At 39.1% G+C, this 18646-nt stretch overlaps 1 protein-coding gene across 3 annotated transcripts in view; it reads left to right on the top strand.

Moving 5' to 3' along the window:
• Positions 1-18646, top strand: part of LOC117295245 (amyloid-beta A4 precursor protein-binding family A member 1-like) — a 51280-nt gene that overhangs the window by 12906 nt on the left and 19728 nt on the right. The window contains exons 1-3 of one of the 3 annotated variants that reach the window (XM_033777782.1): positions 1741-1970; positions 14103-14248; positions 16798-16824. In XM_033777782.1, the coding sequence (XP_033633673.1) occupies positions 1919-1970; positions 14103-14248; positions 16798-16824 (225 nt within the window). In that variant the 5' untranslated portion in view covers positions 1741-1918. Of the gene's footprint in view, positions 1-1740; positions 1971-14102; positions 14249-16797; positions 16825-18646 lie in introns of those variants that run through there. The other 2 variants (XM_033777780.1, XM_033777781.1) reach the window with 2 other exon arrangements.

An 18646-nucleotide genomic window follows, 5' to 3' on the forward strand; every position in this document is an offset into this window, starting at 1 on the left:
TTGTCCCTCTCTCTTAATTAGTATGAAATTGGATGTTTTGGTGTTGCCCACTCCTTATTAGGCCTAATTTATTGTTTATTGCTTGCATTGGCTCTTGCATTTTGTATTTTTGTTGTTCATATCCTAATTATACGTAACTTTATAAACATTGTAAGCATCGGGTAGAAGTCTTTGGATAAAATTTGCTTGGTTTGAGGTTTGGCGATGTTGACATTCCATGTTTCATGTTGCTTCTGACAGCATAAAAAAAAACGGAGACTTACAGAGACGTGGAATCAATATTTTTTTCAAGTCGGGCAGCTTTAACCAGCTGCATAGCTTTAACCAGTTGCGTGTTACTGTATTAACCGTTGGCTTTGGCGAGAAGTCCGTCTGGATTTCCCCCTAGAAATCTTACAAGTGTGAATAGAACTGAGTCAGACACATCAGTTAAGGCGTCAAACACCTTCCCCCCTCCCCCCCATACACCTGCCTCGTGTTCCGCCCTCAAGGGCTAATGGATTGGTAATGAGTCCAAACTGGGGGGGGGGGGGGGGGAGTCTCAAGTACGAGTGTGTTCAGTTAGTAGTTTCCAACGTTTCTCGTTGACGTATACTCAACTCCACACTCTTAGAAAATTTGTTTCTCCTCGCCAATCGAGAGGAAGGCATAGACTGACCAATGACGTCTGTGGTCTCCGTGGATACGCCATGCTTGAGTTGAATGCTCTTTAGGCCCCATCGTGGTAACCCCCGATTGTGCTTATTTTGCTCCCCTGCCAATCTTCGTTTTCAAATTGTTACTTGGGGTTTGCAGTGTTGTCTCCTCCTTGTTTGAGGGGTACTTTACGTTCGTGATGCTTCAGAACGACTGCTGGTAGTTGATTTGATTCAGTTAGTCAGGTTTTTTTTCCATGCAATGTTTACATTCATGAAGGATTTTTATTAGATTTCGTATGACGATATTCTTTTGATTTATTGACATATTTATAGTGCAGCTAAGACCAGTTAGTCGTGTTTTTTTGTCCGCAATGTTTACATTCATGAAAGATTTTTTATTAGATTTCATATGATGTCGACATTCTCTTGATTTTATGTCATGTTGGTGTTGCTGCTGTGACCAGTTACTCGTTGTGTTTTCTCTCCAAAATGTTTAAAGGATTGTGATTTAATTTCATTTGACGACATTGATTTGATTTATTGACATGTTTGGTGATGCAGCCTAGCCCCGTTTTTCTTTAACAATGTCTTACAACCATACAGGAATTTTTATTAGATTTTGGGAGACAACATCCTTGCATGCAAACGCTCATATCCGTGAATGGTTTACATGTACTTTTTGAATACATACATGTACTTTAAAAATATTAAAAATAAGACCTCCTCAGCCCCGCTGATGAATACAATGGTCTTTTCTTGGTCTGCCGGAAGACACCCCTCCCACCTGTCGCTGAACCAAAGCTCGGAGCTAATGCATTAACCGCCTCGAGGGGAATCAAAATACCATCAGTCTCACCTCTTCCCTTTTTTATTTTTAACCCCTCGCCAATTACTTGTTCCCCTCGTCAAAATCTAATATAAAAAATTGTAGGATGTGTTTTTCCATGTTGGGATGTGGTCGTAGCGCCCTTTATTGGATTGAATCTTGCCTCTGGAAATTCGCCGGCCCCCCGAAAAAAGGGGGAGGATTTCTGAGAGATGGAAAATAACGGGGTTGTGTAGCCACTTGGCAGGCGAATCACGTACGCTTTGCCGTACTGCCCCGTGGTGTAGAAGATTGGGTTTAGTAATTCTCAGGATGTGTACAGTTCGGATAACATCTCCCTCTCTCTCTCATAAGATTCTCCCCTTGATATCTTGTGACGCTCAAATCACAGGAATTTACGCGGACATGAATTTATCATAATAATACCGGGGGACGGCTATCAGACCCAGGCACGATGCTCGGCGTGCGCGTTCGACGGAGCTTCGTTAGCTACCCCTTCTTCACACGTAAGTAACAGGTCATGTTTAAATAAATCATTTCGTTTTCATGGCTTTCAAATCCATACTTATCTTGGTCGTGGATTTCTTTTGTGGAATGACAACGAAGTCTTTTTCGTTTGGAGATGTAGCGAGGTATTCTTTCAGCTTTTTTTCCCGATGTCCCTTCAGGCTCTTTGTTGTTAATGTAAAGATACTGCGGCTGGATGTGGTTAGCACTCGGGATTGTTTACTTCGTCTGCATGTTATTGTCAGGCGTCACGTTCGCTGCTGGATATATTCCTCAGCTTCGTTGCCCTCATTTTGGGCAATAACAAGTATCTTAAGATTTGTATTATTGTGTTTTTTTTGGGGGGTTAACCCTCTGCTTTCACTCTCGGCATGGTTTTCTGTGTCGGGGGATGAGTCATCGTAATCACTGTGTATTGAAATGATAATCTTGATGTCATTATGTTAAAAAAAAAAACCTAAGGAAACCTGTTTGAGTCGATGGTTATTTAATCATGGCGCTGACGACGTGGGATTATAGACTAGTCGGTTCCTTAATCAGTTTCTTATGTGAATGGCCTGTGAGACTAATGTCAATTTCCTCTAGTATTCAATTTGATCAGATTACAATTTTAATTTCAGTCGTGAGTTTATTTTCCTGGAAAAATGATCATTAAGCTTGTGTTACACAAGTTAGTATCACCTCAAATTAAAAGTAGCATACAAAAAGGTGAATTGAAAGTACAGTGTACTGGATTATTAAATGAAGAATAACTATAAGTGACCTGCGATAATGTCAATTATTTTTTTCAGGTATTTTGAGCAAATTTGGTTAAAGTGAAATTAACAAACACAAAGAATTCAGAAAAAAACCATTGCTTAGAAAAAGCAGAGTTATCCTGGTTTCGGTGAAAAAGACTACATTGCTTATTTCAACCCAATGGCGTAAGCTGTAGAATTGTAAACTTGTATGTCTCTCATTTGACACATTGTCTTGCATTTAGACACTATAAATCTAATATATATTAATGTAGTTTGAGTAGTTTTCTTTGTATGTTTGTTATCATGCCTGTACAGCGCATTGGGGTCTGTCTTTGACGGAATGCGCTCTACTAGAGTGATTTATTATTATGATTTATTATTATTAATGAATATTTAATAGCATTTAAATCTTTGAAATCATGACTTGTCAACAGGCTTTTTTACTTTGCAATGAATATTAAACCAATGTTGCAAATATCTGGCTAAAATATTCATGAACATTGCTCGTGACTGGTTGCTCATTGATGGATAGGTTCTGACTATGAGATCTATCAAATTCTCTCCTTCAGTTTTACAAGTTACAAAAAGTGTTAATGGAATAATTAAGTTATCAGTGTGTTTTCAGAGATTTGGTTAAGAAGCAATACTTTCAGTGTCATTCAGGCATGCAACTCTTGCGCAAAATTTTTTTCAGATGTTTTTTTTAGCCTAATTTATGCAAGGCAACAACAGTGTCAACAACTACAATCATGTAAAATAAGCCTAGTACATGCTAACAATTTGCACCTAGTGTAAGAGCATAATAAACCTCAACATTTTCTAGGGTACCATTGTGGGTATCATGTCCCTGGGAGTTTCGGCTGCCTCGCTCCGCACTTGCGTTGTGCCTTTGAAAATTTCCCTTTTTTTTTTTTTCAACGGGCAGTTGCATGCCTGGTCATTAGTAGTACATGTACACCAACTCTGTGTCTGAACGACACCATAGTTTGATTTGGGTAACTTGTCATTTGGTGATGCAAGATGTGAACAATTGAAGGTAAGAAATCAAGACTGAGTACAAATTAAGTACAGTTATGGCTACGACCCAAATGTCCAAAAGTCCTGGGCCCAATTTCATAGAACTGCTTTTCACGGCTGATTTTGTGCTTACTACGCAAGTTTACAATTCACAGTGCTGCTACAGTAAGCACATGGAAAGCCGAACTAACCTTTCGGTGCTTACTGTATGAAAGACTACATACAGTGCAAATCTGTGGTGAATACTAACCTTTCAAATACTCTTGCGCTTCAGGACATTGTTCTGCTATTATAATTAGCACACAAATTTATTTATTTTTAAGCACTTCCATGAAATTGGCTCTGAAACCTTGTCAATGTATCCAACAGCCGAAGCCGTAGCCAAAAGCGGTAGCCAAAGTTGCTTGAATCGGATGCGACTGAAATTTGTCTCGTTTATGTTGAGTTCAGTGTTTGTCTATGCTTTATGGTACTGGTTAATACGCTTCATGTCTGGCCTTCATGACTTGAGGTTAAACAATGCAAATGTACTGTCGTTCACGTCAACGGTAAGTGTTTCTTAGGTAACAGTCCGCCATTTTGGTAGGCAAGACTTGAGCTTCCAAGATTGTTTCCACTAGGTTTAAGATGCTCAGAGTGCATGCGGAAACAAAAAGTAGATTCGCCCCTCACAAATTTCTTAATCCTCTTTTTCAAAGGAACATGGATCTACATGTATGCACTCTTACATTGAAACATTCTTATACACTTCATGCATGTACTTTTGAATCCTTAAACCAACTGCTGTCCAATCTATGTATGAAAGCGGTGGATGCTTTATTGTCCACTATTCAAGAGACTCCCAATTGACCCCTTGCTCGTGCGTCACACGCGGCGACTGATGCCACGCCCACCATGTTGGTGGGCAGTTAGGGTTCAGTGTACTAACGCCGGGTCGCCTAAAATGCACACTTCACTGCATAACGCACGACATACAGTTATACATGTATACACGTATGAAAACGCACAGTGAAATTGCCCACCAGTACGGCGCATTCAAGATTTTTCTGATGATGACGTCAGATGAAATGGGTCAATAAGAGGAGGTTTCAATTCTTTCAGGGGAATTGATGATTGTCATATTACATGTATTTGGTTTAGTTGTCTACAGTCTGCCGTCTTCACATGCCACAGTGATAATCACTGAGCTAACATTTCATTTAAAAAAAAGTAGCCTGAACCCTCATTCCATTACATACACACTGTACTTTCAACCTCAAAATCCATATGTTCTTTGTGCTTGACATGGGAGCTAGGGTCTCTAATGGTTGCACTTGTACATTGTATGTCATTCACACCTGTTCTTTGTCCTAATTGCTTCAAATGTATCAATTCACAAACGCATTTCTCAAGTTTTATCGCACAACCTTTTTGAGTCGCACATTTCAAGAGTATTCTCATTTCTGTACAATTCTTTGTATATACATGTCCGTAATTTTGTTGTTGTTCTTGTGATTGCTTAAAGGCTTTGTTCTGACATGTCTGAAAGTGTTGGTCGCCATATACATGTAACTACAGGTGTTGACAGGCATGACTGGTTACAGCTGTTTTCCTATTTTGTTTTGCCCTCAGAAAAATCTGAATTTCTTTTTTTTTTTGCCCTCAGAAAAAAAATCAGATTTTTTTTTATTAAAGGCAGTGGACACTATTGGTAATTACTCAAAATATTTATTAGCATTAAACCTTACTTTGTATAGAGTAATGGGGAGAGGTTGATAGTATAAAACATTGTGAGAAACGGCTCCCTTTGAAGTGACGTAGTTTTTGAGAAAGAAGTAACTTTCCACGAATTTGATTTTGAGACCTCAAACAAAGATGAGGTCTCGAAATCAACTTGTATCTGAAAGCACACAACTTCGAGTGACAAGGTTGTTTTTTCTTTCATTATTATCTGCAACTTTGACGACCAATTGAGCTCAAATTTTCACAGGTTTGTTATTTTGTGTTTATGTTGAGATACACGAAGTGAGAAGACTGGTCTTAGACAATTTCCAATAGTGTCCACTGCCTTTAACACCTTGTGTTTATGTAGGTTAGCCCTTGTATTCAATAAATTGTTCCTACTTTTTCCAAAGGACCAAACATCATGTCTGTATTTGGTACATGTATCTCTCGATGCTGTACTATTCCTGGAGATCCATGTCAAAACTAGACACTTCCTGCCAAAACTGGGTTGATTTGCTCATCAGATAGATGAGGCAAGGAGATTTCGAGTGGGCCTAGAGGGCATGTATTCCTCAACATAATATTGAATGTTTGAAGATGCCATCGCATCACATTGAAATCATGGCTGATGTTTGGATTGTTGTGATGTTTTGATTTTCAGTGTTTCCAGGAAGTGCCTCAGTGTCTGTGTGCAGCGTCACATTTAATACGATAATAATTGCTCATATCTGCCGACTTTAATCCACATCTTTCTGTTCTACTTTTAAAAACGCTGATTATTATCGGAAACCCTGCAGAAGAAAACAATGGTCAAAACAAGCCTGTTTTCATGCATTTTAGTTAGTTCTCCATGGTTGTGTTATTTTCTATTTTTTATACACAAGTTGACGCTTTTGTCTTTTTTGTGACCTACAACATGTGTACATCCAGGTGGCTTTAAACATCTTCACTTTTATCGGATCAACTTGTACAAAACTGTTTAACGTCTCCCAGATTCAAATCATCTCATTCTTATCGTCAGATCTGTGGGTAGAACTCAAATTTTAAATTCAGTTCAGAGGAACTCACATGAAGCAGGCTCTTCATTGTTGTTAAATTTTCTTTTTCTAAATGAATAAGTAGGAAGGGGTAACATCATCAGGAGTTACAGTTGGGCCGATTCACATGGACTGGATTTCTTTTTGAAAAAGGAGTGATCATCAGTCTTCTCAGGGTTAAAGACACTGGACACTATTGATAACTGCCAAAGACCAGTCTTCTCACTTGGTGTTCCTCAACATATGCATAAAATAACAAACCTGTGAAAATTTAAGCTCAATCAGTCGACGAAGTTGCAAGATAATAATGATAGAACAAAATACCCTTGTCACCAGAGTTGTGTGCTTTCAGATGCTTGATTTCGAGACCTTAAATTCTAAATCTGAGGTCTCTAAATCAAGTTAGTGAAAAATTACTTCTTTCGCGAAAACTACGTCACTTCAGAGGGAGCCGTTTCTAAGAATGTTTTATACTATCAACAGCTTCCCATTACTTGTTACCAATAAAGGTTTTATGCTAATAATTATTTTGAGTAATTAACAGGGTTACTGAGAACATGGCAACGGTCGCAGTACATGACAAATGTTTGAGACATTGTTTTTGTTATCGAAGCTCGGATATGTTTTGAATTATTGGAAGGGGGGGGGGGGTTGGCCTCTGAGCAGAAATAATTTCCTGGAGTAGAAATATCCCCCGGATGTGATATAATCTCGGCCTATGGTTATGAAATACTCAAGGTCTTTTGGTACCTTCATACACTGCCAGGACAAACTTCTCTCGTTACAGGTCTTCGTCATCTCGGCATTCATTCTATCGTTATGTCATCGTTGTGACTTTAGGGGTAGATAGCCCGGATGGATGGGAAGGAGATGTGAGATCTCCTGTTCATTCTTGATTACTCCCCCCCCCTCTCTATCTGACTGTTTGTTTCCTTTTGCATTGCCTGGCCTGAAGACAGAGCTAATATTTTGTTGTTCTGGAGAAGACTCGACGGGAATAAAAGGTAGAGAAGTTGAGACGTACAGGCAGGTGTTGCTTTGTATGGGTTGCAAGTGGAGACCGGTACAATGTAGCTCGCGCCATCAAGACTATTTATTGAGAACATACAAACCCATCTGCCTGTTCCGACCGTCCTTCACAAAGATGAGAAATTTTAGACTTTTATTTGATCTCTTTGGGACTACCTGTGGTAACAAAAAGTTTGTTTTATTATATCTTCAGATTTTGAGAAATATAAGGTCTGATTCATTTATCTAGGTCTGAGGATACTGTTTCCAAATGAGGTTGAGATTGTACGTGTAAGCAACCTTTTTTTTACCCAGGGTTGTTGAAACAAATGGCACAAAAGTCATTTAGCAAATGTACGCATCTGCCTTTAGGAGTTTTTGATGTTGTTGTTCAGATTCAAAATGTCATGCATGCAGTTTTCCTGATTGAAGCTTTCCAACTCTTTTGGCAACTGCCCTGTGGTCGGCGGACATGTGCAGTGTTCAATGTGACACCCCTTAGTCTTGATTAAGTTTTCCTTGACTGTTACTCTCAACACAGGTTCATTGCTAACACTTGGCGTGTCGTGGCCGAGCGGATAAGAACGCCAAACTCGAGCTCTGGTGTTTCTGATTAGCAGAGTGTGGGTTCGAGTCGCGGTCATGACACTATAAGGAAGACACTTGTGACCATTATTGCTGCATCATTCAGATGGGACGTAAAGCAGTTGGTCCTAAAACCAGTACACTTTTCGTAAAGAGAAGGGTCCTGCCCCGGTGATCCTGGTCTGATCGGCAGCATTGCGCCACAGCACTTTGCAAACCATTGCATAAAGGAATAGGTCTCATCCTCAAAAACATAGCTCTACGCCCCTACATATATAAGAACACTAGTACATGTAGTATTATTAACAATGTTTTGTACAGAATGTTTGAGGAACATTTATCCCCCAAAATACAGATTTTTTTTCTCAGTCAAACACTATCTGAAAGTAAAACGGTTTACTCTAAATTCTATGTTTGCATTCAACACAATTAAAAACAGTGACCCCTCGCATTGATTTTGCTACCCCCTTGAGCCAGGACGGAGTAACCTCAAACAGAGCTTCTGAATTTCCAAGTTACTTCCTTCTCATGTGGGAGTATGTTAATTTCTGCATTTAATCCAAAGCCATAAAAATTCATGACTAAGAGAGAGAGAGAGAGAGAGAGAGAGAGAGATGTCAATATATTGATGGCTCTCGGGTCTCACAAACCCTTTTCATGTACATGTCGTCTTAAAGATGAAAGCATTTCTTCTCAATGCGGAGGATGGTGTGATAGTCTCGTGTCAAGGCGCTAACGTTTCCATTGATTCACCCTAAGACGCATGGACACCTTCTAGATGGAGACCTGATTGGAATTTTATGCGTGATTGCAGAACAATTAAGAAACGTTGAGGAAACAAAACCACGCTCTTTATTCAGCTTGCCAAAATCCACAAAAGCCACAAAAAAACGAAGAAGAAACTTCATTGAGAAGACCATTAAGTATGAAGCTTTCATCCGCATATATCGTTTTTCACTTTATACGTTGTCTATATGCATTTCTTTGAAAACTGGTACTGGGGCAGAAAGAAATGAGCGATTGAGTCGCCATGCAGAACCCAAGACTCTGCGCATTGAACAGAATTGAATGGGTGCACCCACGCATTGTCAATGCACTCTCAATCTCCTGCATGTATGCATGACCCACTGTAAGAAACGTCAACAATCTGTCTGTTGACTCTCGAAAAAAAGTAGGTTGGAACGAAGTGATGAGAAATCTGTCTGGAAGAAACTAATTCATCTTTAAGGTTTGATACAGAATTGGTAAGGGTTAAAACTATACTGGTTATAAAGTTCATAACAGATTTTTTTTTTTTTCTGTGAAATAGTTCCCTCTGAAATGTTGTCATATTCTGGGAAAAACTGTCTGAAAACCCATAAAAAAAACCATCTGACTTCAGTTGTTACAACAATTTTGTGTGCTTTTAGATGCATAATAAAAGGCTAGGCTTCAGGCTTGAAGTCTTCCAATATTTGAGTGAGAAATTACCTCTTTCTCAAAAACTATGTTACATGTACTTCAGAGGGAGCCGTGTTTCACAATGTTTTATTCTCTCAAAAGCTCACGCCATCGCTTGTTACCAAGTTATTATTTATGATAACAATTATTTTGAGTAACTACCAATAGTGTCCAGTGCCTTTAAGGAAAGCTACATGTGTGTGGCGTGACCGTAGCTTAAGGATAAATTAACAATCCGGACTGAGCTCCTGAATTCTAATTAGACACCTGCAGGGCCTTTTATACTTAAAACAAAAATTCACCGTTGTTTATTTCCTAACTGTATAGTGTTAACACACAGTGAGGTAATCCAAGAAGGGTGCTTGCCCCAGTGTTTTCTGGCCTGGTGCGCCACCTCACCTTGTATCCTCTAACAAGGTGTTGTATCTCTGACTTAATCTTCCGGAAGTGTTGCTTACTGTTGTGGAGGGAGAATTCACCAAGAATTCTGATGGACCATCCATGCCCTTGAATTTCGTTCGTGTCGGGGCACATGAATGTTTCTGTGGTAAGGGGCAGTTCTATGAGGAAAATGTGAATTTTCAAAACTCCTAGCTGTGAAGTGTCTGAGAATTAAGATTTGTGACTGAGCAGAGGGACTGAGTCCCTCTGCCCAGTCACAAATCTTTAATCTGAAATTCATCATCGATGGGGTATCACAAATCTTATTTCAAAAATTTATTGTTGATATTGATATTGATTTATAGTGTAATGTAAATATTGATAAGCTATCAATAGCCATCTTCTTTAAATAAGAATGATCTATTGGTAATTTGAGAACGAGGTAACTTTGTACAAAGTTTAGCTTTTTAAATATCAATCCTTTTTTAAAAAGGCCCGGTGTTCAATGTCTCTCGCTGCCCAGCACTGGTGTATCACAAACCTTAAATTCTGAAACTTAAAACTACGGAAATATCATTTTCTTGAATATAGAATGATTGGATGTAGAATTTCCAGTACATGTACCAATGGATCGGAGGGAAAACAGTTTAGATTTCTAGCTGATCCAGTACAATTCGATATTAAAATGATTCAATTAGAGGTGCATGTAACTTTATACCTCGGCCGATTGGTTTAGCCCGGCCTCTCTCTTTCAGGCAAGGTTGTAGGTTTTTTATTGAAGTTTCTTATATTTATTTTGCAAATATGAGATGTTAGAGTGGAGGACTAATTTGTGCTAAAGAAATAGGTTAGAACTAGATATGGGGAGGTAGGAGCTCAATTTGATAAACAATTGTTTTTAAAGTTTTTTTTGTGGAATATCAAGTAGAAAACCACATCAGACTCTGGCTGTGGGTAAATTTTTTAAATATCAAACTTTTATAATAAAAATAAAAAAAATTGTAAAGATTTTTGTTGTAAATGACCACAATGCACAATGAGATGTGAATGCTCACACCTTGCATGTGCATCCATACAGCATGTTCATGATGATATCATCTTCAAGTGTTTCCAAATTTTTCAATATTAAAATTTTTCATGCAGGCGTGATGTTCTTCCTGCATAAGTCTGTTTTCGATAGTTTTGATCCCTTAGAGAAGTCTGAAAAACTGCCGTTAATAAAGCCAGAAAAGGATACTAGAGCCTATCCGCAGGTACATGTACAATGTAGGTCAGCCCCTTGTGCTTGATCAAATTTTCCTACTTTTTATCCAAGGCACAAATATTATGTAAATTCAATCTTACACCTGAAACTATCTTTAGGGGGGCGGGGGCACACACAAAAGTCCGTAATTTTAGTTGGCATGAATTGATTGGCAACACGACGAGTAATACGACTGAAGGTTTTTTTCTCCTTAGTTTTGTAATTTTGTCACCCCCCCCCCCCCCCCATCGCTCAAAGCCATTTTCAAAATCGTGTGACTGTGTACAGCACCTTTAGGGGACGTGTCTCTTGTTTGTGTGTAGAGTGACACCAGTGTATCATGCATGTTAATACACGGCTCATGATCATGTTTAGCGATTTGCATTGAAGCCGGACTCATCCAAAGTCGGGTCAGGTTTCACGCTCTGTGTTCCTTTGTAAAGGCGAGTTGACGGGAATTTTGCATTTTGGATGTTAAAGTTAAACATCCCCAACTCTTAAGGATCCCTGGCGTGGTTTGGTTGATTCTGTTGGATCTAGGCGTGCACTGGTAAACGTTGGGGTCAGGGGGTGTCAAAGTGATCAGAGTCAAATGGTGTGGGTGTTGAGTTCCCATACATGTAGATGGTGGTGGTGTTTTGTTAGAGTGTGGAAGCATCCCAGTACATGCAGTAAAGCACTCAACGTTAAAGAGCATGCAGCCTTTGCCTTTCTTTCATTTTGAACAAAATTTGTTGTTCAATTATTGTTTTACTTAGATTGATTTTTCTTGAAACGTTTGGGTCACAATAATTTAGCGACTGAAGAAGAGGTCTGTTTTGAAGGTTAGCCATTTTGATGCTGTCGATATCATTCAAATATTACACAATGTGGTGTTCGTACTCAACATTACAGGGAGCAAAATTTCTGAACCGAACGTCTTTAAAGAGGTGTCTAATGTCTGAATTTGAAAAGCACCATCAAAATGTATGAGACACTCAGTTGGGACAGAGAGAAGTGACAGCTTAATGTAGGTCAAGGACTGGCAGACGATAGTTTTGTATAATGCCCATGGATTACAAGAGACTGTGTGAGTCTCGCTCGTGTTCGACTGCCGGGACCCGATGAAGTGCTTCTTTTGCTTCCCTGTAGACATTAAAGGGTTTTGATACCTTCTATAGATCAAATTTTTGGCCATGACATGAATCCCTACTCAATGTGAACGAAGATGTATGTAATAAAACTTAACTGTAGAAGTTTCAGCTCCAGTAGTTGTGAAGTTTTTGCGGGAAAACAAAGTGAAAGTCCCTTTTTATTGTCTTCTCTACGACAAGTTGGTGTGATGTTTCAATCAGGATGATTTACGGACTATGTACATGTAATTCAGATCCTGAGATGAGATTTGTCTGGATTTTTTCTTTGATTGCCTTCAGATTTTCTCAAAAGATGCAAACTTGACCCCTATTCCAATCCCACCAAGGCCCAAAAGCCTTTCATGTCGACTGGGTTTTCAGTCCCTACCTGATTGCGTGGCTATTCCCCCCCCCCCCCCCAACATCTAAAACTAAACATTTCTTCTCGTTACCTTATCATCCTGTTATCTGCGCTAGCTGTGCTGCCGGGTTTTTAAACCAATCAAAAAAATATAACGGATTTACTGGGGAAAAATCTAACGGACTATATCAACAACTTTGCATGACTGTCAAAGCAGTTTGTCCCGGAGAACAAAAAACAGTAACTTTCCATCTTTAAACTGCAGAATTACACTGAGTCGGCTGTAACAAGAGTGGAGATTTGAAGCTGCGTCGTTCCCAGAGGGGACTTGCGTTCCTTTGAGGTTGCTTTCCGATGATCTCGAGTAAACCCTCCTCCGTCACTCTTTCTAGTAGAGCAGTCAATCTTGCCTTTGCCTCAACTTTCCTTTAAGAGGACGGTTTTCTTCATGTTTCATCCTCGATTTGCAATTGAAGAAACTCTAGATAGTGTCTCTTCAAGTCAGTGACCGTGCCAGAATACCGATGTTTTTCGGTTAGAATAATACAACATGTAGCGTATTTCAGGGTTGTCCAAATTTTGTTTCTGCTATTGAAGTCACTTGACATTTCTCTTGTTGTTTTACGTTTGTTATGTTTTTCCCACCCCACATAAATTTTGTATTAATTTTCCTTTGGGAGTGTCTGTGTATGCTTGATTGATCAAACTTTCTGATGGACACTTAACTTTTTGCATACGGGATGATTAAATCATGACATAAAGACACACTGAGATGAGGTGACAACGCGAAAGTACAGACAAGTGTCAAGCAAAATGGTCTCTGAAAATGTCAAATGCCCTCTAGCCTGTTACAGTCAAACTCACTGTTAAATCATTCAACGCACATTAGAACACTGCTGCAACTACAACTGGCATTCTTCATTCCTGGTGTACTAATACTAACCATTGCATAGCATCACCCTTTTAGCTTTTCTTTCATATCTTCATATTAACATTTTGTATTTCCCTCTTCACCTTGCTTCCAGCCGGACACCCCAAACAAGATTCTAGATTTGTTGTTCTCATTTGTCTCATTGTTTTGATCGCCTCTGCGACTCGTGGCTTGTCGTGGCCAAGCAATTAAGAGCACTGGACTCAAGCTCTGGTGTTTCTGATCAGCAGAGTGTGGGTTTCAAGTCCTGGTCAGGTCACTTGCGTTCTTGATGAGCAAGACACTTAAAACTATAATTGCCTTATTTTTCAGATGGGACTTTATGCTGTAAGTCTCATGTGCTAGGACTGATAGTGCACATCGAAGAACCCAGTACACTTGACTTATCAACAAGCACATTTGTTTGTAGGTTTCCGTAGGCCGGCTTGCGAGCTACAGTGATTAAAGTCACCTTTGAAGCATCTTTGGTTTTATTACCAGATATATATAACAATAATACAAGCTGTAATAATTACCTGTACAAATTCTCTTGACTTATGAGTATTTTTTTCGTTTATATTTTCTTGTTGTAGCTCGTGGCCCTCATGATGAGACAGCCCTCAGCAAAGGCATCATTTACCCGGCTGCGTACCTGGGTTCCACGCAGCTGGTCACCACCAAGCAGCCTACCAAGAAAGTACGCATGCAGCAGGCACAGGAGGCCGTCAACAGAATCAAGGTCAATATCTTATACCACTCTGTCATGGCCAGTTTGTTGGTCTGTCTGTCTGTCTGTCTGTGTGTCTGTTTGCCATTCAATCTGTATAAGTTTGTGTCAACTTGTTTTTAGGGTGTCTTTTTTAACAATGTTTTGTAATATCAGCAGCTCCCCGGTGCTCTTCACTTAAAGTTAGTTTTTATAGTCATCAATTTTTTGGTGTAATTACCAAAGGTGTACACTCCCTTTAAAGATGCTTTCTCAGATTTTGGGCTGATTTGACCCCAAAATTTTGATTTAAAATTCAATGGGTATTTTGATGGGGGTCGAGAAAGGCACAAGCTTTCATTTGAGACATTGCTCGAAAAAGTCCGCCAATTATTAGTAGCAGTGAAATAAAGTGCTCAAAATTATCGACAATATATCACGTGACCAATTCTTATGTGTTTTATAAGAAACGTTTTAAATTTTTGTCATGGTTCCTGACCATTAAAAGTAAAAGTTTAATTTTTTTTTTAGAGCGGGTGATATACTCTTTGAAATACCATTCACTCAAACAAAATCTATTTTTGAATGTTTGGGGCCAAAAATCTGACATACATGTGTACATGTAGCATCTTTCAAATGTTGAGTAAAAATTTGCAAAAAACCACTTGCGAATTGTAACAGTCTCATATTCTTCAACACCTGTAAGTAACACCTTGTGAACGTGTGTAAGTCCACACACTGTTTCAAGTCCTTACATTATGTGGACATCTTTCGTTCTCAGGTCCACACTTCATATGTAGTGTTTTCTGTGTGTGGCTTTACTCATACACTGATTTGTGTTAAGCACTGTATACTCAGTACTTCCCCTTATACGATGAAAAAACAAACAATGTGTATGTTACTGGGTAAGATTTAAGCCAACTCCTTTTACCATTCAAGAGCAGATTTCTAACCACAAGTCCACGGTGCTAGCCTGGTATAGCTGGAGGCAGTGATAATCCCCCCCCCCCCCCCCCGCCCCCACAAGACTCGCTGAAAGTAATGGGTAGGTAGTGCTTAACACACGTTGGTGTACAGATAAAACACATGAAACTAACATTCTTTTATCCCCTGATGCAAATTCTTTATCTCTTAAAATATTTACGAGTCGTTTCGTAAGCAGCTGTTAATTTCTGTTCTCAATCTGTCACGCCAAGCACTTACTGTCAGTTTTTAATAACTATATTCGTCCAAAACTGACTCTTGGAAAAACAAAAGCCCTGTAATTTGTCTCTTGTGCGTGAGAATGGAATGTGTTTATCCCTTACATTAATGTGTCAGGAATGAAAGAGCGAGGCCAAGAGACTTCTATCTCGATTGTCGATGGTTGTGGATGTAGCAATGCCATTAAATTTCATGGTCAGAAATTATCAGATGCTCGCAAAGACTAGAATATTTAAGTGGTCCAGCGTGACATGATGCACAAAAATACTAAACAAGGCCAGAAGCCATCAAAAGACTATGGTGATGGAATCATTGATTTCTGCTGAATAGTGTTCTGGACTACTATTTCATGTTATTAAATTATTACAGATAAAATATGGGGGAAATTCAGCATGAAATAGTAGTTGATTTATTGAAATCGGAAAGCTTGCTGATGATAAAGCTTGTACAAAGGCCTATCCTCTGGAAAAGATGTTGCTATCTGATGAAGCATTTTCCAAATTGACAAAACAGCATTTAAAGATCCCTCAAATTATTCAGCTTTGCAGTTTAACAGTCTTTTATGCAGGTTTTTTAAAAAGACTTTTTGCAGAATGGTTTTACAGACCTCTCTGCAAAATGGCTTTCACAGACTTCTGCAGAATGGTTTTCACACTCCTCTCTGCAGAATGGTTTTACTAACCTTTTGCAGGGTGGCTTTACTAACCTTTTGCAGGGTGGTTTTCACAAATATATCTGCAGAATGGTTTTACAGACCTCTCTGCTGAATGGTTGTACCCTCTTTACAGAATGGTTTTACGGACCTCTTTGCAAGTTTTTTTACTGACCTCTCACCAGAATGGTTTTACAGACCACTCTGCAGAATGGTTTCAGTGACCCTTTTCCAGACTGGCTTTCTCATACCTCTCTGCAAAATGGCTTTTAAAGACCTATGCAGAATGGTTTTACAGACCTCTCTGCAGAAAGGTTTTACAGACCTCTCTACCCTGCAGAATGGTATTACAAACCTCTCTGCAGAATGGTATTACAGACCTCTCTGCAGAAAGGTTTTACAGACCTCTCTGCAGAATGGTATTACAAACCTTTCTGCAGAATGGTTTTACAGACCTCTCTGCAGAATGGTATTACAAACTTCTCTGCAGAATGGTTTTACAAACCTCTCTGCAGATGCAAGTTAAAGTGGTGTCAGACACCCACTGTTTGTTATTTCTAGCTGTTTAGTAGGTGGAGGGAGTGTGGGGTTTATTAGTTGCTGTGTAGTACGTGTAGTAGGTGGCATGATTAGCCTGGGGTTTTGGGGGCTAGTATCTTTCCCTCGACCTTTTCCCTCTCTCCTAACATTGATTAATCTTTCTCTTCTCTGCATTCCGGCAAAATAGACACGTATTCGGAGGAGATGGAACAAGGTGGCGTGTTTTTTCACTCTCTGGATATATTTCAGTGTATTCTCAACACTTGTTGTAGTTTTTTTTTCTCTTTAATTTTTTCTTTTCAGTCGTTCTCTACGGAGAGATTTTATTTTGCTAATTGGTGGTTTTTTCTTTCTTGATTTTTTTAATCTTGTGTCAATGTGGTGGTGATGGTGATGGTGGTTTTTCATTATTGTGGCTCACTTTTTTATTTTGTTTTCAAAATGTTCGAAAGGAAGTCGAAACCATATTTTGGTTAAAAAATACACCAAAAAAAAAAACGGGTGGTCAAACATAAATGATGAACTTGGTGGGTTGCTCCTTTAAACAGCTTAAATTAGCTGAAAATCTCCATGAAGGTATAGTCCTGGATCGATCCATTTAAAAGAATACTGTGTTGAATTTAGTCAACAATTCTGACAACTATTGTGAAGACTTCAGCAAACAAATTTGTCTTTCAGAAACATTTTTTCACTCGCTGAAAGTTTTTTTTTGAATGTCCATCATCTCTCAAATTCATGAATAGATTCATTTAGGAATGTCCAGTAAAACTTCAGTAAAGATGTTTCGTTTACCCAATTTAATATATGGATGAAAAACTGGAAAACAAACTCACAAATTTTTCAGTGACATTTCACTGCTACAATAGGTGGCTTCATCAGACTGGCAACTCATCACAGCTAGTTTTCTCCTTTTAGTTACATAGTTGTGAAGTGTCACTGAAAAAAAATTGTGAATTTGTGAGTTTGTTTTTAATTTCTGATCCATATATACATAGGATGGCACATGACGCCATTGACCGCCATCTTTGATGTAAAATTGAAAAGTGCATGTGTGTACTCACTGTGCACTCAACTCACGCATGCATGTTTCTTTAAAGATGGCGGCCATTGCAAGGGGTCTATTGGAATTGGTTAAATGTACATCTTTCCTGAAGCCATCTTCTCTTTGCTAACCTTGCCTATCATTTTGTGCCTCGTCTCACCATGTAGTCCGCTGTGAAGCATGTGGAAATATTCCCCTAAACAATTGTCCACTTTTAACAGGAAGTGCTTCAGAAACGTATTCCCATTGTGTCACCTGACTGCTTTCCTTTCATCTCTCATGTCGTCTCATTTTAATGTTCCACCGTGACATTCCATATGTTGTTTTATTAATTTGATGTGAATGATTTTTTAATGGTTTTGTGTTGTGTGCTGTACTTATACTGCTTCATTATAATTTCTACGAGTGTGTCACATTTGTTGTACGAGTCGTGTTAACAATCATGCACTTTAAGGGAGTACAAATTGTGCTTTTGTAGTGTGACGCTAGCGTGTCTGTGGTTCCATGTTGTGCAAATACAGAAACGTCACATTGGTTTTATAAACATCTTAAACCACAACACTGGCTTCGCTTCATGCTGAAGCACTGTGCACAATGCACACTGCTCCAAAACGGATAATGAAGCCCAACCAAAGCCTAAACCTTAATAGCCTCGGTTTTGAAAAGGCCCCACGTGCTCCAGTTCTGTAAGCGTCAGCTATTTGAAGCCGCAAGCCTAAAGAGCCATGTCACACAAAGCAATTAACAACTGCAGTTCCAGGCTCTCTCAAGGATCAAAGTCTTTCATTTTTTATTTTTCACACAATTTTTCTTGAGGTGAGTGAAACACTGTTAAAAAAATACCTTGTCCCGCTGTCGAAGTGTGTTCCTTTGCATACGGTGCAGTTGTTTGACTCGAAGTTACCTTACATTTGACAGACCCTTAAGACATATGGCTTGAAAAACGGCCGACAAAGGTACATGTAGTAGTGGGAGTTGCGGTTTGCAGAAGGCA

The sequence above is a fragment of the Asterias rubens genome, chromosome 10 (assembly GCF_902459465.1).
Source record: "Asterias rubens chromosome 10, eAstRub1.3, whole genome shotgun sequence".
Classification (NCBI taxonomy): Eukaryota; Metazoa; Echinodermata; class Asteroidea; order Forcipulatida; family Asteriidae; genus Asterias; species Asterias rubens.